The following is a 24,528-nucleotide window of genomic DNA, read 5'->3' on the forward strand; positions in this document are numbered from 1 at the left end:
CAACAATACGGTCCCTCTCGTTCATAAATACTGAAGAAAAGTACTCATTAAAGACCTCTCCTATCTCTTCCGACTCAATACACAGTCTCCCACTACTGTCCTTGATTGAGTAATTGAGCAATTTAGAGCATCATTGAATGTTTTACAGTCACTGTATTATGAATTCAGTGATAGTGGCTTATTTCATTTGGCTTGTTACCCCGTGTTATAATTTTGTTTTGATCTTCAAGCACTCCGAATCAAGTTAGTGATCTCCCGTTTGACCAGGAGAAAAATGCAAGTTGATTGGGAAGGAGTACAGGAGTCTTCAGGTGTTTCTTTCAAAGAGCTGGCACAGTCAAGATGGGTTGAATGGCCTTCTTTTGTGATTTTGATTGTGTAATTTAGTAAAGTCCTTTAAATGTTGTTAACCTTTCCATCCTAACCATTCTATATTCAGCCCTTACAGTGACAGTGAAATGAAGAGAGTGTGCAAGTTTGGAAGCTTAAAATTGCACTTCCTGCATCTTTGAACCTGACAGCTAAAGCAGAAGAAATAAAGATGTCATTATTGAGCCTTGTCATTAATACAATAGGAATGTGGCAAATATTTGCATTGACAATTTTGCTTAGAGTGAGTGTGCACAATTGACAAAGCTGCACTATTTTTTGTGGTCAGTGTGATATAGGAGATTGTGGTTTTTTTTGTTACAGCATGTTTATCATTTGGCTACTTTTCTGTCAGTTGTAATCATTTATTGAGGAAACTACCTTATAGTTACTGCAGTTATGTGCAATAAAAAGTTGGAGACCGCAATCCAAATTGCTAATAGCTTACTAACAGCTTCTCTAGTTCTGGATATCACTGTTAAAATTGGTTTATTGTTTACTACCCTATCCTTAATATTATTAAATGATATCACTGCTTTAAGGGCTGAATTGTCCCATTTTTTGAGTGTTTCTTTGAGGGTGATTTATGCCTCTATGGTCCACTATGGGCCATGGCAACTTTTTCCTCCTCCAGTCTTTCACCCTGCATCACATTAATCATACCTGTGTGAAAGTCAAAGGGGAGCACTCCTCAGTGGCACCCATCTGCAACACCTCTCAGTGGCACCCTCTGGTGGAATCATGGAGCGGTAGGAGTGCTCACCTCTGCCAGGACGTTGTGATGTTCATGCTGCTGGTGCCACCATTTCTGATGCTGTAAGCTCATATCTGCCTCTCACATTGTATCCCGCACTGTGAAGGGAATGGCTCAAAAAGGCAAATTACTGCCTCAGTTCATCGTCAAGGACCAGGAGGTGCTGGTGGACAGGGTGCTGGAAAGGATGGCAGTCCTCTTATCAGCTGACCAGCAAAAGAGAGCATCCCATCAGTTTCTGCCAGGCTGGACTGAGATAGTGGCCCAGGTCAGCCCTGGGTGAAATGCAGGGCAGAAAGTTGGTCAGTGATATTCTTCACTCTGCAGAGCTAAGTGCCATCATTGTGTTTCTGCTCACTCTCACTCCCAGGGCCACACACTCTAACTCATCCCACCAAGACTCATGGACTACACCTCTCAGCATTGCTTGCATCATATCCACTTTATCCTCCAAAGTACTAACCTTTCTTTCCCCCTCGTCCTTCCAATTCATGCACCTCACCACCACTCCTGCATCTTTGTTTACTGCTTTTCCATCCACCTCCATCATACTCAAACTTGAGCTTTATCTCACTGCAGGAAGCGTTGACCTGAGCAACTACTGGACTGTGGAAATCCACCTTACCTGACTGTAGACCCCTTCATCCAGCTAAGGAGTGCTCCCCTTTTACTTTCACACTTGGCCTTTTGTTTGAAGCACACTTTTAGTGTGTTTGCTATGCAAGCTACTAGCCCATGGTGTAGGTATGACATTGATAAATCACAGAGCCATAAGGTAACCCTTTTACCGTTCAGTGCTTCCCACTGTGGTGAACTGCCTCACCCTCTGTGAAAAAGCATGGAAACCCCAGCAGCTGGCTGCCCCCAAGTAAGCAGAAAGTCAGTAAACGCTAAGAAATGAAGCTAAGAGCCATAAGATGTGTAGATGCATCTCATGTTTCCCTCCATGTGAAGCAGCTTGGGAGAAGCGTGCATGTAGTAGGAGCCTCTGAGCTGTAAAGTGAAGAGCTGAAGTGATGGTGAATTGATCAGAGAGCAGGCGTGCTGATGTGGTGAGGCTGGCAATTTGCTAACTTGCTTGGATGAAGGGTAGTGAAGGCCTGTTCATGTAGCATGCCAGGCCATTGTGATGTAAATAGAGTTAGAGGAAAGCCTGGAGAAGTAATTGGTGAGCTATTAACTTTCTATGGAATTAACGTGGGGAATGCGTCTTCCATTTGTTTCAGTGAAGGAGGGGAGACTAGGAAACTGCATTGAACTGACGCAATTGATCCATTCAAAAGCATAGAAATAAGGTCACAATCACTCGTGAGCAAGACGCTTGTTCGCTATTCAAAACTTCAGAGGAAAATTGGAATTTGTTTTCTTGATGTTGAGATTCTGACTCCTTTTTCCTACATTTCTTCCCAGATTTAAAAAAACTCAGATTTTTGTTAATGCCACGGTGGGATTATTAATCGAAATTCCCAGTTGCTAACATAGTGATGTAACCTTGGGCTGAAGGGTTAGTCCACCAAGCAAACTGATTCAGTAGCGTTGATTTTGCTCCAAACTGCCATCTGGCAATTTTCCTTGTTGTATGAATGTAGGCTGCAAGTCCAAATGTTCTTCATGAGCTTAGTGTGATCTTACAGTTAATAACACAAACATTCTCTGACAGCAGTTTTCTTCCAGGAGAGACTCCTGGGAAATATGATCTGACAAACTGGATGCAAATCAGTCCAGATTTTGTTTGCATCACTTGGTATTGTTTTAGGATCCAACAATTTAAGAAGCTTTATCATGCATGTGAGATGCTGTACTGTGAAAGCAAAGTGAATTTCAGTTATTGCTTTGGTGGGTTTATTCATTGAAAAAATGATTATGCTGTCTTTTAGAATTTGACTTGAAGTTTTGTAGACATTGAAGTTAATGAATCAGCCTTTCAGAGGAGGGTGGGATGAAAATTTCCTCTTGTTTATTGACCATCTCTTGGTGCCTAACTTCCACATCTGTAACATTTCTATTTTTAGCTCATCCATTGTTAGAAACCTCCAAGTACCCCTTTTGCTAGCTGCAGACTTGACTGTTCCAATGGTCTCCTGGCTGGTCAATCAGTCTCCAAACTTCACAAAATTAAGCTCATCCCAAACTTTGCTGCCTGCATCCTTACCTGCATCAACGCTGCTTTACCTTTTTACACTCTGATGCTTCCTCATTCCTTCCTGTCTGATCAGTCTGGCAAATCCCCATTTTTTAAGATTTCCCTTCCTGTTTCCAAATCATATTGCACCTTTGCTACGCAAACTTGGCAGGACATCAAATTCCTGGTACCTCCCTGAGGAGGAATATACTCTGGCATCCCTGATCAGATGAAGATCTGGCATGCCTTCTGTCCATGAGTTAGAGCGGATGTCTCAGTGCTTTTGCAGGCAGTGTGCAAAACATCCACTTTACAAAGGTCCTCCTGAGGACAGGAGTATGATAATCTAGGATGTTAATCTACTAGGAGAAAGTGAAGACTGCAGATGCTGGAGTTTCAGAGTCGAAAAGTGTAGTGCTGGAAAGCACAGCAGGTCAGGCAGCACGCGAGGAGCAGGAGAATCAACGTTTTGAGCATAACCTCTTTATCAAGAACGTTCATTCGATTCTCCTGCTCCTCGGATGTTATCTGACCGGCTGTGCTTTCCAGCACCACACTTTTTGACTCTAGGGTGTTAATCAAGTATAGTACCGAGGGAGTTCTCCCAGATATCCCAAACAATATGCATCCTAAATGTGGGAGCTTGCTGTCTGCACAATTCTATTGTTCTGCGTTATGACACTTCAAGAATATTTAATTGATTGTAAAGCAGGTTGGGATGTTCAGTAGTAATGAAGGCTGCTACATCTGTGTAACTTTTTGTCTCTTAGCTCTGGTATTTGCTCCATAAAACCCTTCACTACTATCCCTTCCTTCAAGGGGTGCTTAGAACCCTTTCCAATGGTCATCTGATCTCAGATAGCGTTAAATGACTCAATGCCAAATTTTGTTTGCTAACATTGCTATAAAGTGACTAGGGATATTTTACTATCTTCAAGGCCTTACAAATTGTTGTTAAACAACACCAGTAAATCATATCTTAGAAAGTATGGATCTCTTAACTTTTAACTCATGCATCTTGATTTGGTTATTGTTCAGTGAAACAAAATTGAGCTTTCCCAACCTATTTATAGGGGAGTGAAATTGTTAGCTGAATATTTTCCTTTGCATGACTCTGTGATGTTTGTTAGCGAAGTATAGTCAGGAATATATCTTCTGCCATTATAATAAAATCTTGTAAACCTGAGCTACCATTTGTCATCTCTATCCCTTCAATTATTATCTGAATCACTATGTTGGAAGTTGCTTGCTCTAACTTATCGAAGTTCTAATCTGGAGCTGCCTCAATCTTGAAAATGGGTCTCCATTAGGAATTAAAAAGTAATACTTTCTTTTAATAACCTTCTTTTAACCCAGACACTGAGGGACTACATTGTATAAACCTACCCACTAGAGACATTCCTTCTCATTGTAAGGTGTGATAAACTGAACCGTTGTCAATTAGCATTGTTTTCCCTTGGGTTTGGCCAAAGGGCCTGTTTCCTTGCTATATGACTGTATGACCAATCTATGCTGTCCAGGTTTCCTGAATTGAACTTCTCCATTGAAGTGTTTGTAAGGTGTAATAAACTAAACCATTGTCAATTAGCACATTTATTTCCACTCTGGTCCCTGAACAGATTTTTGTCAGCACCGCTTGCACTTCTGAAATGTGACACATTAAAGTTAAACATTGTGCTACATATTTCAGACAAGAATTAATTCAGATTAATTACCTAAATCACAATGTATTTCAAATAATTTCATGTATGACGACAAACTTATTGCAGGCAGCAGCTAAAATAGTATCTAGGCAAAGCGCAACAGAAGGATAGCAGATGTGCTTCCAAAAATGAGTTAGGATATTGTGTAGTGGCCTTTATAATGCCAGATCTGAGATTAAAGGCTATGCTATATGTATCTTCAGTATTAGAGAGTGGTTTTGATTTATGTTCTAAATTTGTGTTCAGAACTGTTTTTAAAGTATTACAGATTTGAACAGTTACGTTTGATTTTTCTCAAGGGATTCCATCATAATAAAAAATGCAACATACAATCCACTGCACCCTACCTTTTTGAAGTAGAAGATCTTGCATATGTTTGTTTGTTCTACCAGTGAAGTAGAAACAAGGGAAATGTAGCTGATGGGACATACTTGAGAAATATAAACAGAGTAATTTATCAAAGACGGTATATTGGGGTGGGGATCAAATCTTCACGCTAAATCAGTGACCAGGAATGTATTAAAACAAAGAAACAATATTACTGAAATAATTTATCAAGTTGTACTGAGCAAAATAGAATAAGGGAGATTCTGGCATACTGGGGATGTTACTAGATTAGTGAACTCTGAACCCATGTTTGCAGAATGTTAAAATCCCACGGTGGCATTTCAACTGTAATTTTTAAAAATCTGGAATTGAAAAGCTAGCCTAATGGTGACCATGTGACAATTCCAATTGTCATTAAGATCACTGGTGAACAAAATGAGTCTGTAAGGATAAAAATCTGCTAACCTTACCTGGTCTGACCTATATGTAGTGACTCTTAACTGCTTCTGAAATAGTCAAACAAGCTACTCAGCTCAAGGGCAATAAATGCAATGAATTTTAAAAGATGTTTCATGTGTGATGACATTTTATTTGTTGAACCTAAATGTAGCTTCATGCATCAATGGGATTTGGAAGTTGAGTGGCAGCTGGAGTGACTGTGGTGCATTTGTACATATTGGAGAACTGCATAGGACAAAGTAAGACCAAGCAACCAGGGAGGAAGTAGGGGGCCACTAGGCAGTCTGGAAAGACCAGGCAGGTAGCGAAGGAGTCCCAAGGTTTATCTCGAGAGCGCCATTGGCTATTATTTAAAGTACTGGTTTTCAAAAAAATATACATCCCTTTTTATGGTGAAAATACCCAAGAGGAAAAAAAGTCCAGAGAGCCATGGCTAACAGGGGAGTTAAAGATAAGCATCCGATCAAGGGAGGTGGCTTACAGAAGAGCCATAAAAGTTGTAAGTTTGAGGATTGGGATAATTTTAGAATTCAGTACAAGAGAACCAAAAAATTGATAAAGAAAAAACTGAATGTTAATGTAAAATAGCAATACAAGAATACGTTGAGAAGAGTTTCTGTAGGAATGGAAAAAAGGAAAGATTGGCTAAGACAAATGTGGGTACCTTACTGGTAGAGACAAGAGATTTATAATAATCAAATAGATAAATCAACATGTTTGAATAGCATTACGGTGATTTTTTTTGGTGTTTTTGTTAATTAATTTCTTATTTCTTTCAGGTCTCTTCCTAATTCTTGGTCTGATCCTTTATCCTGCTGGATGGGGTGCTCAGAAGGTGGTGGACTATTGTGGACCAGATGTTTCACCTTATCAGTTAGGTGCCTGTTCTCTGGGCTGGGCCTTTTACACAGCAGTCGGTGGCACTGTCCTTACATTCCTCTGTGCAGTGCTGTCTGCACAAGCAGAAATCGCAACATCCAGTGATAAAGTGCAGGAAGAGATCGAAGAAGGGAAAAACCTGATTTGCTTGCTGTGAGATAACGTTTCGGGTGCTGTTTATTCTTCATGGCAGTCTTAATCTCTTTTGTTTCGTTTCTGAAAACGGCACCAGGAGTTTGACATTTTACTACCTTCCCACCGAATTTGAAACTCGGATATATGCATTTTTGTGGCATTGATCTGAAACTGAACTCTATCCAAAGATTGACAGAACACGAAATGCCACACACCAGTCTATAGCTGCGATCGTGAGAAAATTCTGAATGTTGTCCCTTTGTCCTAGACTGTGTCTTCCACTAGAAGCTGTCTGCCACATTAGCTCACAATCCAATATGTTTAAAGAGTTGTCAAGGGACAAAGCCTTCTCACATTACAGCAGAAGTAGATGATATTTTATGTGCACTTCAACAACGTTGTGTTTAGTTAAAAGCATCTTTTGAATTTGTAGAGGGAAGGTATTTTCCATCGTCCAGTTTGATTTTCTATGCGATTTCCTATACCTTCTAACATTAGAGGCCAAAATAGTTTTGAAATTGCTGCAACACCTTTCCAATTTAGCCAAAACATTTCACTGAAACAAGGTCCCGGCAAAGAAGAACAGTGCAGCTCATTGTTTTATTGAGAAAGAAGTGATCCAAACTAATTATGGATACATTTTTGCCATTAACAGGTTGGTAGTGGTAATACTGGACAGAGGTGGGTGATTTCACCAGAAGTGATTGGAGGTCTGCCTCCATTGGTCCCCCATCAGTCTGCCATCTCCAGTCAGCTGAGTAACTCGCCATTGATAGGCTTTCCTCAAACACGGTAGTGTGGGCCTCACTGCTGAGAGCTGTCGACAAAAGACTGGCAGCTCATTCTTTTGGCAGTACCACCCAGGAGACAATGGTCATTGCGTGGAACAGACAACAGAAACCTAGGATTGCAATGCCACACAAGGCCAGAACACACTGGTAACAGCAGGTTGTATGAGATGCAGGTGTCTCAGGAGCAATGGCTAGGGTTTGGCACTCCACCAACACCCTGTCAAATTGCCATTATCTGGTTCTTCAACTGGGCATTGAGTGCCTTTGAATGATGGACCCAGTCCCCACCCACCAAGAGATCACAAACAACCCACGTGGGTTGGTGGATGTTTGTTGCCCACATAAGGGCAAGGTCTTCACAACTGTCAACAGGACATGATGGCTTTCTTCCCTTGGCTTTCCCATCCAAGTCCTTAAGAGTAGAGACATTGTGGTGTCAGGGTTCACACCTGCCTGACAAAATGGCCCTCCGTTTCTGTCGGGGAGAGAATAAAATGTTGCCCATTCTATATGTTAAGTGTGCTAGACTGCCTTGAAACATTTTCTAAGAGATGAGAAAACAGGGGCACGAAACAATTGATTCATAATACGTGGAAGGTAAAGTTTTATCAACTTTACTGGTGAAAGGAAGTTTTTCTGAAGGTATTGTTTATTACAAGCATGTTGTATTGAAACAACAACACCCAAATGGTAAGGCCTGTTAAATAACAGCCGTCTCCATTCATAACACCTCCCTCTTTCTCCGTTGTGGCTGTCTTGACAGCCATAAGTACAACTGTGCAACCCACTCACCTCAGCACATGCCCATGGTCAGCTGTCATATGTCAATGTGGTGCTAAAGTTCAGTGAACTGTGAATCTATTCTGTTTGAACAAAGCCTTGCTGTTTATACAAAATGAGACAAGCAGTCAGTACCTATCACCTGTGCTAATCATTCAACAATGCATAATCATTCTAATCATATTTCCACTTCTGATGCTGTTTGTGATCTGTGCATTCATGCATTTGCCAAAGAAAATGCCTCCTGCACTATACATAACTGAGAACTGTTGCACAGTTATTATAGGGTATTGCCAATTGTCAGTCACTTTAAGTAAGATGTATCGTTTTACCAGCAATTTTCAATACAAGTGAACACCAGGAATGCAGAGTGCCATTTTCTATTAAATTAAACTTTATGGAACATTTCAAGCTTAATCCAGTGCCAGGTAGATTTGAGGAGTCAAGTGAATTGAATTTCAAGGATCACCTCCAAATCTCTGCATGTGAAACAATTCAACACCTATTTGGTAGAGCTAGGTGTGATACCTTCTAAACCCATACACTGTACCACTTTGAAAGTCAAATGCAATAGACCTATGGGAACACTACCACCTACAAGTTCTCCTTGAAGCCACATGTCATCTTCACTTTGAATTCTCCTGCTGTACCTCCATTGTTAGGGGGTCAAAATTCTGGGACTTCCTTCACAACAGGGACTACCTGCAGCAGATGAACTGCAATGGTTCAAAAAGGCCTTGCAAGAATACTTTACCAAGAGCAATTAGGGATGGGCAATAAATGCTGGACACTTACATCCCATGAAAATATAGACAAACTATTCCTCACAAATGCCAAAATAATTTATTTTGTGAAGCACATAAATGGTGCACCTACTTGTTGTCCACTGAAGGCCATCAAGCAATGAAAACTGGAATTAAGGAACTAAAATAAAATTTGTGCCATTCCAAAGCTGGTCAGCCTTGTCTTCCAAACAGCAGTGGCAAAGATGCATCAGAAAGCCAACACATCTGTGCCAACACAGAACTGAACTCTTATAGGAATAAATAGGACGGACAGACTTTTCCTAAGATGCTTAGCTTGGTTGTGAATAAGAAAAATGACGGTCTGTGGAATCTTATCAAACATTGTCTGTACTGTTAAACCTGTGTATTATTACTAGTTCTTTGTGATTATATAATGACCACATTTAAATAAGAAGGGCCATAATTTTGGCTGATGCTCATTGTTCAGTAACCCATTGTGTTTAGTGTTACGTGGCATAGTCTTTTGTAAAATGTTAACCATTATTTAAAATTAATACACCGTGTGAGATATGTGCAATAATTGATAAAGAAATTGAAATTGTTTATCGTGCAAGTGTGCATGGGAGGTGAAGAAATGGTTTTGATTAGGGCTGATGGGATGGGTCTTGTCCATTTAAATTTACTGGTGCCAGTTCATACTGCTGGAATATTCCTAGTTCAGCAAAATGTTCACTATTACTAAATAAATGCAGTGTTACTAAACAAGTGATCTTGTTGTATGCTGGGTCATCTCAAATGGAACAACCAAACAGCAAGAGTTCCAAGTTCCAGCCAAGACCCAGTCCCTTTTACCAGGTCACCAAAAGTCATTGTTAGGTTAAATAGCTAGTGTTACTGAAATTGACACTGATAAATTCCTAGCCTCAGTTATATCTTGTAGAAGTTGTCAAAGTAAGACCTAGGACCTTCCCTTGGCAAGATGGGAAGAATGGCTAGTCTTTTTACTGTGGTGCATTGTAGGACTTCTAGAGAGCAGCAAAGAGCAGCATTGGTAATGGTCAGGAACTGTTCAGCCTCTGTGTCATTTGTTATAGAAAATGGTGAAAATAAAAATCAAATTAATTGGAGCAGTATAATTTCATTTTGTACCAAATTTAATACAAATTTATAAAACAAACTGGATAAAGGATACATCATTGAACCACTAGCTACGACCAGTTTTTTTTAAATGATTGATCTCTGCTATATCCTTGTTAACCTCAGTAGCAGAAATCAGGGTCTGCTGCCCTGTTGGGAGCTGAGGTATGAATTAAAATGAGTGCAATGAATTTCTAGACAAAGGTTTCTTTTCAGCCCTTTTCCAAAACTATCTGCACACAATTTACACTGTAATCTTGGACTCTACCATCATGAGGAAATGCCGTGATTATTAAATGGCCGGTTGAAAAGAACATTTAGTAAGATTAACTAATGAAGTTTCCCTGTGTTTCAAATGGAGATTTTTTTTTTTAACCCAGCCCCCGAAAGCCAAGTTTCATCGTACATCAAGACAATAAGATGATTTTTGGGATATGATTTAAATTGGTTTCACAATTAATAACCACTATTACTAAACTGCTGAGGTGATTGCAAATAGTTAACTGTAACCAAAGCTGTCACTTCTGGAAATCGGGTCTAGCTATTTAGCTGCAGGACCCAGCTAGCAATTTAACTATTACTGACCTAGTGAGAATTCAGCAATGCTGTAAGTATTTCCTTGATGTTTCCAAAATGCTGAAGATTGGAGTGCAAAAATCACTTATTAAAGCTGTTTGTGTTTGATACTACATCATGTTTTAGTGTTTCATGCTATACATTCTCAAATACTGCCTTTTTCTATCTTCTGTACTGTGCAACTGTTTCCTTTGCAAATAATATGCAACGAGCCAGGGTGACAGGTACATGAAAAAACCCCAGAAAGTAATGGAAGTATATAGTCAGCCCTTCAGCATTCTGAAAAACAAAAGTTTAGGTATGCTATATGTATTTTATGTAATTCTTAAAAGCTTTTAGATGGAAAGCTGAAATAAAAACTCTAAATGCTGGTGCAATTCGGGAGCTCTAGCAGAGTCTGTTGAGAGAGAAACAGAATTAACATTTCAACATCAACTTGACCTTTCTATGCAAGTGAACAGAGTTTGAGAAAGGACAGTTTAAAATGGGAAGAATGCTACTGGACTCAAATGTTAGCTCTCTCCACAGATACTGCCAGATGTGTTGAGTTTCTCCAGCATTTTGTATGCATTTCAAATTTCCAAATTTTTTACTTTAGGTGAAAATAAGTTTTGTGAAAGAATGATAAAATGATGTAGTAAATAGTCATACCCTTCAATAAATGTGGAGAGATGAGAGGTTAAAATATGTTTAGTGATGAGATCATGTTGCTATCATGACGAGGATGATAGTGGGAATGGAGAGGAGTGAAGATAAAGATCATATCCAGGGGACAATTCCAGCTAGCCATTCACGAATACTTATCCAGTGAAAGCACTCAATAATGCTCCAAGTATTTCCTCAGGAGAATGGTAAATACCCAGATAGGTATAGGATGCGACATATTTGTGGGTCCTACTGGCTAATGTGGAATAGGGTCCAATGAAAATGAGAAGATGAGAGGAAAAGGAACAAAGTAATGATGCACTGCTGAAAGAAGGTGGGGGGAGGCAATGGCCGAGTGACATTATCGTTCAAATATTAATCCAGAAACTCAGCAAATGTTCTGGAGATCTGGATTCAAATCCTGCCATTGTAGATGATGAACTTTGAATCCAGCAAAAGTCTGGAATTAACAGTCTAATAATGACCATGAATCAGTTGCTGGAAAAACTCATCTGGTTCACTAATATCTTTTAGGGAAGGAAACTGCCAACTTTACCTTGTCTGGGCTTTGTGACTCCAGACCTACAGCTATGTGGTTAACTCTTAATTACCCTCTGGACAATGAGGGGTGGGCAATAAATTCTGACCTAGCCAGAGCTGTCCACATCCAGTCAGTAAATAGGAAAAAACAAGGTTGTTGGACTTTATGATCTTATAGGTAAAAACAATGACTGCAGATGCTGGAAACCAGATTCTAGATTAGAGTGGTGCTGGAAAGTTCAGGCAACATCCGAGGAGCAGGAAAATCGAAGTTTCAGGCAAAAGCCCTTCCTCAGGAATAGAGGCAGAGTGCCTGCAGGGTGGAGAGATAAATGAGAGGATCAGAGAGGAGATCGGGGGAAGGTAGCAAAGAAAACAATGGATGAATGGGGGTGAGGATGAAGGTGATAGGTCAGAGAGGAGGGTGAAGTGGAAAGGAAGATAGGCAGATAGGACAGGTCATGGGGACAGTGCTGAACTGGAAGTTTGGAGCGAGGGTGAGGTGGGGAAAGGGGAAATGAGGAAACTGGTGAAGTCCACATTGATGCCCTGGGGTTGAAGTGTTCCGAAGCGGAAGAGGAGGCGTTCTTCCTCCAGGTCTCCTTCTTTAAAGATCGCAATTTCCCTTCCCACGTGGTCAAAGATGTCCCCCCCCAACAACCCAACACCCCCGTCCTGGCACCTTCCGCTGCCACCACAAAACCTGCGTCCACACCTCCCTCACCTCCATCCAAGGCTCCAAAAGAGCCTTCCACATCCAAAGTTTTACCTGCACATCCACCAATATCATTTATTGTATCTGTTGCTCCCGATGCAGTCTCCTCTACACTGGGAGACTGGAAGCCTCCTGGCAGAGTGCTTTAGGGAACATCTCTGGGACACCCACACCAATCAACCACACCACCCTGTGGCCCAACATTTCAACTCCCCCTCCCACTCTGCAGAGGACATGGAGGTCCTGGGCCTCCTTCACCACCCGACGCCTGGAGGAAGAACGCCTCATCTTCCACCTTGGACCATTTCAACCCCAGGGCATCAATGTGGACTTCACCAGTTTCCTCATTTCCCCTTCTCCCACCTCAACTCAGCTCCAGACTTCCAGCTCAGCACTGTCCCCATGACTTGTCCTACCTGCCTATCTTCCTTTCCACATATCCACTTCACCCTCCTCTCTGACCCATTGCCTCCATCCCCACCCCCCTTCACCTATTGTACTCTATGCTACTTTCTCCCCACCCCCACCCTCCTGTCATTTATCTCTCCACGCTGCAGGCTCTCTGCCTGTATTCCTGATGAAGGGTTTTTGCCCGAAACGTCGATTTTCCTGCTCTTCGGATGCTGCCTGTGCTTTTCCAGCACCACTCCAATCTTGATGGTCTTGTAGTTGATGTCTGTGGAAACTCAACTTTTTTTTTATTTAAAACCTATGTCTGGCAAAGAATCTTCTATATATAGGTATTTCAATAATGTCCTCACCAATGTATACAATTGTAACGAGACTCTTATTTTTAAATTCCAACCCCCAGCAATAAAGGCCAATTAACAATAAGGGTCAAAAATCCTGAATGGTCTGTGAAGGCGGCATTTGGTATGCTTTCCTTTATTGGTCAGAGAATTGAGCACAGGAGTTGGGAGGTCATGTTGCGGCTGTACAGGATATTGGTTAGGCCACTGTTGGAATATTGCATGCAATTCTGGTCTCCTTCCTATCGGAAGGACGTTGTGAAACTTGAAAGGGTTCAGAAAAGATTTACAAGGATGTTGCCAGGGTTGGAGGATTTGAGCTACAGGGAGATTTGAATAGGCTAGGGCTGTTTTCCCTGGAGCGTCGGAGGCTGAAGGGTGACCTTATAGAGGTTTACAAAATTATGAAGGGCATAGATAGGGTAAATAGGCAAAATCTTTTCCCTGGGGTTGGGGAGTCCAGAAGTAGAGGGTATAGGTTTAGGGTGAGGGGGGAAAGATATAAAAGAGACCTATGGGGCAACTTTTTCCACACAGAGGTGGTACATGTATGGAATGAGCTGCCAAAGGAAGTGGTGGAGGCTGGTACAACTGCAACATTTAAGAGGCATTTGGATGGGTATATGAATAGGAAGGGTTTGGAGGGATATGGGCCAGGTGCTGGCAAATGGAACTAGATTCGGTTGAGATATCTGGTTGGCATGGACGAATTGGACCGAAGGGTCTATTTTCATGCTGTACATCTCTATGACTCTATGACATGGCCATCCAGAACTAAGGTCATGGGTGTTTAGGACAGAGATGAGGACGTTATATGGCCTTGGAATTCTCTGTCTCAGCAGTTGGGATCGTAAAATATTTTACGCCTCGAGGTGGCTAGGTTCTTGCAAAGTAAGGAAATCAAAGGTGTAAGATGGGAGCATAAAATTTGGAGTATAAATAGATCAGGCATGAACTTATTCAATGGTGGGGTGGATTTGAGAGGGCAAATGGCCTACAGTACTTATATACTTGTTCTAGGATCTACGCTTTCATGCAAACTTGGTAAAATTTAAAAAGCACCTCAATGTCAGTTTTTTAAAAAATAGTTAAATACCAACATGCAGCCTGTGTGCATTTTTGAACCACCTCCAGAGAAGTTGACCAGTGGCTGAATTACATAGAGGTTTCAGTCTGACACCTCCCTCTGTTCTTTTACCACCACCTCAGGGCAGTAAAATTGAAGCCCCAGATGCAACAGAAAAATGCTCTTTTTGCAGACCTAACAGAACTGGCTTCCCTTCGGTGTTCATTGCATGTTCATATTACTGATTTAAAAATTGATAACAGATTTATTTTTCTTGTGCTTGCCTTCAAACAAGCCCTTCCTTTAAAAAAAGCTGACTGTAAAGAACTAAGTAATACAACAGTAGATGTGTTGCCAAATAGAATATTTGAAGTATCAAGTTTGAGCCTGTTACAAGTTTGGCAAGGCAGGAGATGGAGGCACCAGTTATTGATATGTTGTCACACTTGGTTGAAGAACTAACTTTTAACTCCTTACACATGTTTAGTTAGATTCAGCTGACTGAATAAATTCTATAACAATATCACAATTCAATCAAAAGTTAAAGATGCTGCCTAATGCTTTCAGTGATGGACTGTTCATTACTCTGCCATTCACACTCACTTTAGGCACATCTTTTGTTCCTATACTACAATCAGAGCTACACCAATAGTCTTTTATCATTTATTTCCTCCAACTTTTCCTTTTCTCCTCCCTATCCACAGCCCCTTTCACTTATTCAAAGCCTGAAACAAACAATAACTCCACATTTATAATTATAGTTGCACTCATTTTCTGACTCCACAAAGACTACCTATCATCGACACGGATGGAAAATTCCCCAGATGTGTACAACTGCAATAATACTCAAGAATCATAACAGCATCTAGGATAAAGCAATCCTTTTGATTGGCCTGAAGTGACCCAAGACCCACAGCACTGTGTTTGACTCTTAACTGTCTCCTTGGATCATTAGTAAGGCCACACTTTTCCAACTGCTAGGCACCTCATTGCAGAAAGGATGTAATTGCAGGTGAGAGGGTACAGAGGAGATTTAAAAGAATGCTGTCAGGACTGGAAAACACAATGAACTATTAGCTAAGCTGGGACAAAAACAGAAATTGCTGGAAAGTCTCAGCAGGTCTGTTAGCATCTGTGGAGAAAAAAAGTTAACATTTTGGGTTGAGTGACCCTTCCTCAGAACAGAGGTTGGGGTTTGTTCTCCTGTGAACAGAGCAGATATTGAGGAGAGGTTTGATTGACATGTACAAAATTGTGAGGAGCCAGCTTCTCTCAGAGAGGTCAGTGACTCAGGGACAGACTTAAGTTGATAAACAGAAAGATTAGAGAGGAAAAGAAGATTTTATCTTGAGTAGCAGGGGTTAGAAATTCACTGCCTGAAAAGGTGGGTAAGGCAGAAATCTTTGATTATTTTAAAAAGGTGCCTGAATATGTGCACTCTGAGTTGGTGATAGTGATAACATCACTAGTCATCCAGACTAAGTGGGAGAGATGTGGGCTCAAATGCTCGAAAGATGGCTAATGGATTTTAAAATGCTATTAATGAATCAGGAATGCAAACCTAATCTTAGCAATGGTAACCACTGATTGTCAGAAAAAATCCAACTGGTTCACTAGTCATTGTTAGGGAATAAAATCTGATATCTTGCTCAGTCTGGCCTACACAATGTATTTAAAATTCTTCATTGCTCTCTGAAATTGTCCAGAAAGCCACTCAGTTCAAGGGCAATTATGGATAGACAACAAACACTTACATTGTTGGTGACATACATCCTAGGAATTAATAGAAAGGATGCCTTAACCTGTCGGGATACGGATCAAATGCTGGAAAGTGGGAAGAGGCTGAATGGCATGTTTTTAGGCTGGTGCCAATACAAATGGACTCCGTAGCCTCTGTCAAACTTTTCAAGATCTAATTCAGCAAATGTCAAAGTTTGGGGCTGGGATGGGAACTGTAGCTTAAATCATAATGGACCAATGCTATGATTTGGATTTTTATCCCAATACAGCATGCAAAAGCAGCTCCCAGACTTAAGATACAGGCAGATGGCCAGGAGAGTATCATAGTGACTGAATACAGATAACTGGTTGCTTTGAACACATGATATCCAACAACTAACACACACAAGCTCTGGGGCTCATTTTCCAGACACTTGTGTCATTAAATTAGCTGAAGAGATTGAGAAGGAGAGCTTCTGATTTCTGTATTATATTTCAGTAATTTTTTTCCAGTCCTTATTCATAACAGTTTCTTTGTGAAGTGCTTAATTAGCACCAGCAACATACACTCATATAGTGCCTTTAACATCAAATAAAACAGCCCAAAGATGATCGCAGTCATATAATCAGACAGGTCAACATTACCACAGAACCAGAACTTATGAAGGCTGATTAAAAGCTTAGCTAGAGATGGGTTTTATGGATAATCTTAAAGAGGAGTACTTTGAGATGCAAGGAAATGGAGTCAAAAAACTAGGATGTAAAAGGGTACAGTAGCCAATAGGATTTTGGGGTATATGAATTGCTGGAGTTAAAAGAATGCAAAGTTTAAAGTGGACTGGTGAAGTTTGCAGCTATAGATGTGAAGACATGCAGCAAATTGGTTGTGAAAGTCTCAACATCTCTGGCAACATTCAAAACAAGCATGGCATCAACAAGCTCTAGCAAAATTAAAATGAACAGAAACTCTCAATTAGAGTTACACCTTGAATGATAGTTATGTCAATTCTAGGACATCTCCACAGGGGTTCCTCAGAGTAGTAGCCTAGGCCCAACCATCTTTAGCTGTTTCAATGACCTTCCCTCCATCATGAGGTCATCATTAGGTTGGGACTTTTGCTATTCAGTACTATTTGTCACTCCTCAGATACAGAAGCAACCTGTGTCCATATGCAGCAAGAAACAGATATCATTCTGGCTTGGTTTGCAAAATGACAAGTAATATTCACACCACACAACTTCCAGTCAATTACCATCTCCAACAAGAGGGAGATTGACATCAACATTTGCCCCCACAGCACTACCATCAATAAATCCCTTATTGTCAATATGTTGAGTTTGCCACGGTGCAACAACTTAATCAGTTCAGTCATACAAATACTGTGGCATCAAGATCAAGCTGGAGACTTGGAATTTTGCAGCAATTAATTCGTATCCCGACTCCCACAAGTTTGTTCGCCATCTGCAAGAAACTTCAGGAGTGAGATTGAATGCTCTTCACTTACCCGAGTTAGTTAACCCCCAAAAATCTCATGAAGCTTGACATTATCCAATAGAAAGAAAGCCTCTTGATTAAGAGACAGAAAATTAAAGTGTTACTCTGAATATTTAAAGCCTTCATCTCCATAGCTAGATATTTTAAGGAATTTCTGCATAACATGCAATCATTGACCTCAAAACTGAGGGGGAAAGTTTCTTAGACAATACTCAATTTACCTTTCCCAATGTTCTAATATATCCTGGTATAGAATCCAAAGTTGGTATTGGATTCAAACATAACTATTCTATGATCCACTTGGAATTTAATGGGTTTGCCGATTTCAGGCAAGGTTTTCAAAAGTTGTGTTCAATCGGGTCTACATCAGTTCCCATTTGAGATTTTAGTTATATTCTTCACAAATTAAATGAACAAATTTTACATAATTCTGAACAGGACTTAGTTTCTTATATGCAAGGTTGTGATGAAAGGACAAGAGACATGCACCAAATTGTGATATTCATTTGATGGGCTGAATGGTCTCATTTTTGCCGTAACACTTCTGGGATTCTGTAAAGCCAGTGGCATTCATTTCAACTTCCATGTGTAGATTGAAGTTAGCAATAAGAGAAGCTGAGTCCCATGCAATGAATATATGAGCTAGGGTTATGGGAGCAGAGGGGGGAAGACTGGGACAGAAGTAAATGTAGAGGCTGGAACTTCTTTAATTTGCAGCTACTTCCAAATTAATGACCGAAGATAAGTATAAATACATTTGTCAAGGCCACTGAAAATCTCTAACATGTTTTTGGATAGATAAAGAACATCTGGAGTCACTGTTGTCCAAGAATGGGCTGTGCTATTTAGTTATCAGTATTTAACAGTTGTCTGTGTGAATGACACCCAAAAATTAAAATAGTACCCTGGTTGCTACTAAACTAAGTGGAATAAGTTGTGAAATTGTAATAATGCCAGAGGACTGGAAATCTATAAATTTCATAACTTTGTTCAATAAGTTTAATTCTTTGAGGACTGCTCAAATTTGGAAATAAATACTCTAGTTGTGAGCAAGCCCCAGTGATCTATAATGGTCAATCATAACAACCTCCCCGCTCCCCACTCTATCCCCCCACCACTCCCTGATTCTGGAAGGATCCCGGCAATATGTTCGGGCCGCAGTAAATGAAACCATGGAAAACGATTCAGCTGCTACAACAGTCGCCGTGTAACAACCATGTGCAAAATTGAAATTTACTAAATAAAAAAAGGGGGCAGTGTGTGCATGTAAAGGAAACTGTTTGAGGGTCAAAAATCAGGGTAAATGGTAAACAAATGGTTTTCCAGAATGGAAGGTATATAGTGGCTTTTATCCAAAAGCTGGCAATTGATCCTTTTTTTTGTGACATAAAGAAATTAACTGGACTTGGGAGGAAATGATCATTTGATATTTTGCAGATGACAAGATTTGGAAGAGTAATGACAGGAATACAAGTCAATGAATGGGGGTTAACGTGATAGGCAACCACCAGGAGTTGGAAGAATATTAAGTCAGAATTTAACAGGACTTTGACAGGTTGATGGAATGTACTGATATGTGGTATATGAAATTTAATGCAGAGAAATACAAAGTGATACATGTTGATAAGATGAATGAAGAAAGGAAATATAAAGCACACAATTATAAAGGATGATAAAAATAGGGAAATGGAGGGTGCATACCTTTACACATCTTTGAACTTGGAAGAACATCTTGAGAACGTAGACAAAAAGGCATGACACGCATAGAGAATAAAAGCAAGGGTGTTATTATTGACTTTATAGATCCTGGGGCATGGTCACAACTAAAGTATTTATTTCCAAAATTCAGCAGTCCTTAAGGAATAATGCAATCAGATTTAGAAAAAAAAACTACAATAATAGAATGGTTCCAAGGTTGGGGTTAACAGCAGTTATAGGAGTTATATGGACAGATTAGAGAATTTGGAACTCTTCTCCTTGGGGAGGTGAGAGTTGGAAGTGAGAATTTTTGACACTCAATCATGAGGCATCTAGCCAATCCAAATAGAGTGAAATGTATTCCATTGGTGGAAGAATCAAAAATCCAAGACGTCAATTTAAGGTGAAACAGAAGCAAAATACTGCAGATGCTGGAAATCTGAAATAGAAGAAAGAGTGTTGGAAATATTCAATATCTGTGGAAGGCTAATATTTCTGATCAATAATCTTTAATCAGAAATGCAATTTGTAATACCAACAAAAGGCAACATGAGGAAAACCCTCCTTTGCAGTCAGTAGTCATAAATGTGAATGTTTTCCAAAAATAAAGATAGATATGGGACAGATTCAATTGCAGCTTTCAGAAGGGAATTACTTGAAAGAAAAATAATAGCAAGGGTGTGAGGAAAGTGGTGGGGGGAAAAGGGAATTGGTTGATGACTGATTGCCAGCTGGATTGCAAAGGCAAACAGCCACATGGGTTTGATAGTTCTATATAATAGAATGCATATAACATGAGAAAAGGAATACGTGTCAATGAATGGGGGTTAAGATGATAGGCAACCACAGGAGATGTAAAGTGCAGAGGAATGTAGATACATTCCAATCAACCATAATGGACTTCAGGTGGAAATATCAAATATATTTAAAAAGGGTCATTTTTTGTTGACAACCTCTGCAGCTGTGACTATGGATGTTCTTATTGGCTAAATCAGATCCTGAACTACAATCCGGCTTGAAATATCATATTTTGTCCTTTTTTTTTGGTTTTAGCAAGGTGGTCTTTCATTAAAACATAAGTAAACAATTCTATGGATTTGATTTTAACAGTAAAACAGAAGATTATTATTATGCCAAAATAACTTTTATATAAATGGAATAAAACATACTATTTACATAATTTCAAAACATGTTAAAAAGCACTCCTGTTAATTTTCAAAGCATATCTTTATATTACTGACACCAGAGATCATTTTTCTCTTTCACACCTATAGCACTTAAATTAATTGTGGCTTCCGTTTCTGGTCTTAAGAATCTAATAACCTCTTCCTTCATACAAGTGAATTTGCACTTCTGGTTTGGCACTTTCAAACTAAATTGGATTACATGATAGTAATGTATTTCTTAATAGTTCTTGAGAGAGAGCACGAGAGATCAAAACTCACGCCACTAGCTGAAATCTAAACTCTAAAATAGAAATTAAAATAGATACATTTTACATGTTACGTCACACCTCCCTCATAAAGACATACCTTTAAGAGGTGTTTTCAATACATATCAAAAACTACCTTAACACAAATGTCATGTCACATCTACAGCAGTAACAGATTGACATTAAAAGTTAGTGAGTCATTGTCATAGTATCAGGGCACTATATCATTCAGTAATCTTTAAGTGTGCACTCAATAATGCATACATTTTTACACTTAATATTCCAAACTGAATGCTTTTAAAATTATAGTTGTAGAATTTAACTCCATCCAAGGATTTGCTAGTACTTGTCCTGAAAATTCAGAGAAAATCAGAGTAATGTTGCTTATAAGTAGATTTCTTCCAAATTGATGTACATCTCAAAAAAATGGTGCAGAGCCAACTCAAGACTCAATGTATTTTTCAGTTGTTGAATATCTTTGACAAAAGTCAATTTCTTTGAAAAATAACTGACAGGCTGTTCAATCTCCATCCCATCATTTTGCAAGGAAACATTTACTATCTCAATGTCACTGGCATCAATAGCCAATGTGAATGGCTTCTCAAGTTAAGGACAGCTATTTTTGGTGTGGTTGTCAACACAGTTTAAGGTTTCAAAGGCAGTTTAACACTTTGATACTTTCCAAATGTTCTACCTTTTTTCAGAAAATTCAGTAAATGTGCAACACTAAAGTATGGAATAAACATGGATAGAACCGACTCAGGTCAAAATGATAGAAATTTTCAAGTTTTATCTTGGGCAGAGAAAAATCCATAAGAGCCCTTATTTCTACTTTTGAGTGCTACTTAGCCTTGCCCACCATTGGCCCACACAATTCACCTTTGCCATGGCAAATTTGTTCATCCAGATGTATAGTGGCTTTTTGTACTCTATCAAATAGTTCAGTCACGTGACATAAATGTTCTTCCCAGTTTTGGGCAATAGCAGCCAAAGTAAATAATAGTTACATTGTCATAGTGCTCTTATTGGTTAATAATTAAACAGTTGCAGGTGTTTTTGTTCCATTCCAAACAGCATGACGTTGATTAACAAAATCCATCCAGTGTTACAGAGCTTTTACCAGTCAGCAGAACTTGCCAATATCTTTTTAGCAAGTCAATTTGTGACATAGAAAATTGGAGGAGTAGGGCCATTCAGCCCTTTGAGGCTTCTCTGCCATTGAGTACGATCATGGCCGATCATCCAACTCCATACCCTATTCCTGCTTTCTCCACATAACCCTAGATCCCTTTAGCCTCGATATTATATATAACTCATCCTTGAAGAACTTAACATTTTGGCCTCAACTGCTTTCTTTCGCAGAAAATTCTACACGACTCTGGAAGAAACTTCTTTTCAGACCTACTCTGGATCCTTAAACTGTCATGCTTGGTTCTTGAATCAGGACAAACCATGCATTTCCAATTTGTACAATCCAGTCTTTCAGTTTCAGAACAGGAGTCAGTTTTAGTTACCACACTGACTTTGACAAGACAGAATCTTTGTGACCTATTCGATTAGGCACCATCATAATGATCCAGTTCAATAGTGTCATTGCCCATCATGAATTTAACTTATTCCCTTACTTGAGCAAAACTCTCTACATTTAGTTTTTAAAAGTGTTGTTTTAAACGTACTGCCAAAACTGGTTTTCCTTATGCATTGCCACAAATTAAAATTATACAAAAATTATAATAGTTTTCGTAAGTCACTTTAATAATTTTCTGCAAGATAAAACAGCACTATTTAACCTTTTAAGCACCTCTACTTTCCAAACAAATTGCTGGAGAGGTTATTTTTTAATTTTCCATTTCTAATTCATTCTCTAATTGTTCTAATATTTCTGTTTCACTCTCTACTTCTTTCACTGCAGTAAGCACACTTTTCTCTGACTATCGTCCTTGTCATAATATCTTTACAAAATGTTAACATTACATTTGTTGATTCTCTTTTCTGTCTGGGGCATTCACATCACTGAGGTCCAGTGAACATTACTTTTAAATGATTCACTGGAGACAGGTAATAGTTACACCTAGTCTCCGGCAAGTTTTGAACAATGGCTTTTTTAAAATCAGCTATACATTTTCATTCTTTTTTGAGCACCTTTCAAGTGTTTTTTTTAAGTCAACTCTCAGACTTTGGTCAGTTTTTGTAAAAGTCAAAGCATAGCCTAGAAACAGTTTCTAGCTTTGATTTATCAATTTCTCTTAAAGTGGTATTCTCACCTCAAGCCTATACATTAATACAAAAGCACCAAATCTTGTGAACATTAAAAGTGTCCTTAAAATGGACAATAGTAACAAAAGGAATCCCCTAATTTCAATCAAAAGGACATTCTTGGCATATGCTCTAATCATGATTTTCAAAATGTGATGCCATCTTTCCAAAGTATCTTAAATAGGAGTGTGTTGGAGCAGTTCTATATTGTTTCATTCCAAAATTGCATCATAAATATTATCAAAACAAGGTCCAAATTATAAGTAGTCAATATCTTGTAAAGGAAAACTGACATTCTCATTACCATTTTTGCAATAATTTCCCTGAAAAGCACTCCAAGAAACCGTAGCATTTCTTTTCCCTTGCAAATTCTAAAACTGTCCAATTTAGATTTCTTTCTTGCTGTCAGAAATGTTAATAACCTTCAGGTTAAGCTCATGAGCATGGAATAATCACAGATGTGCCTGTGAAAACATGAATATTAAAGTACAAACCTGTATTTGCCACTTCACCTGTCCAGCTACCTTCTTAAAATTATACATTTTGACCCCATCCACAGTAACTTTAGGCCTTAACCATAAATTCTTCACTGGAATCAGAATCCTCCTCCAATTCACTTCCTGCTCTTTTAGTCGTTACAGTGAACTTTTCTTAGGGAATATACAGAATATGAATTGACCAATCACTTTGGAGTTCAAGTTTTTGTTAAAATCCCATCTCCTTCAGTTTTGTCTTTCTCATCACTTTCCAATTCTCCTCTAATTCAAGTCGTCATTTCTTTCTCCCTCTAAAATGGGAGGGGGAGGGTGCAGGTGGAAAGAGTCCCTTTTGCTGACATTTCTATACCCGTTTCTAGCCTTTGGATCAAGACCATTTGCACATTCTTCCATTTCTGACCTTGAGTTCAAGTTTTCAACCTATATCATTGAATCCACCTTCCTCTTCTGTAACACTGCCCATTTCTGATCCTTCTCTTCTACCCCAAAGTTCTCATCTGGTTCTTTATTAGAATAGAAAGTGAGGTCTGCAGATGCTGGAGATCAGAGATGGAAATGTGTTGCTGGAAAAGCGCAGCAGGTCAGGCAGCATCTAGGGAACAGGATAATCGACATTTCGGGCATTAGCCCTTCTTCAGGAATGAGGAAAGTTGGTCCAGCAGGCCAAGATAAAAGATAGGGAGGAGGGACTTGGGGGAGGGGCGCCGGAAATGTGATAGGTGGAAAGAGGACAAGGTGAGGGTGATAGGTCAGACTGGGGTGGGGGCGGAGAGGTCGGGAAGAAGATTGCAGGTTAGGAAGGCGGTGCTGAATTCGATGGATTTGACTGAGACAAGGTGGGGGGAGGGGAAATGAGGAAACTGGTGAAACCCGCGTTCCTGCCTTGTGGTTGGAGGGTTCCTAGGCAGAAGATGAGGCGCTCTTCCTCCAACCATCAT

At 39.6% G+C, this 24,528-nt stretch overlaps 1 protein-coding gene across 13 annotated transcripts in view; it reads left to right on the top strand.

The window, feature by feature from the left end:
• LOC122558412 (LHFPL tetraspan subfamily member 2 protein-like) overlaps positions 1–10,891 on the top strand; it is a 174,588-nt gene extending 163,697 nt beyond the window's left edge. For all 13 annotated transcript variants that reach the window (XM_043706980.1, XM_043707011.1, XM_043707004.1 and 10 more), the window contains one exon: positions 6,514–10,891. In XM_043706980.1, coding sequence (XP_043562915.1) covers positions 6,514–6,770 — 257 coding nt within the window. In that variant the 3' untranslated portion in view covers positions 6,771–10,891. The remainder of the gene's footprint in view (positions 1–6,513) is intronic.
• The last annotated feature ends 13,637 nt before the right edge of the window (positions 10,892–24,528 follow it).

The sequence above is a fragment of the Chiloscyllium plagiosum genome, chromosome 2, assembly GCF_004010195.1.
Source record: "Chiloscyllium plagiosum isolate BGI_BamShark_2017 chromosome 2, ASM401019v2, whole genome shotgun sequence".
NCBI lineage: Eukaryota > Metazoa > Chordata > Chondrichthyes > Orectolobiformes > Hemiscylliidae > Chiloscyllium > Chiloscyllium plagiosum.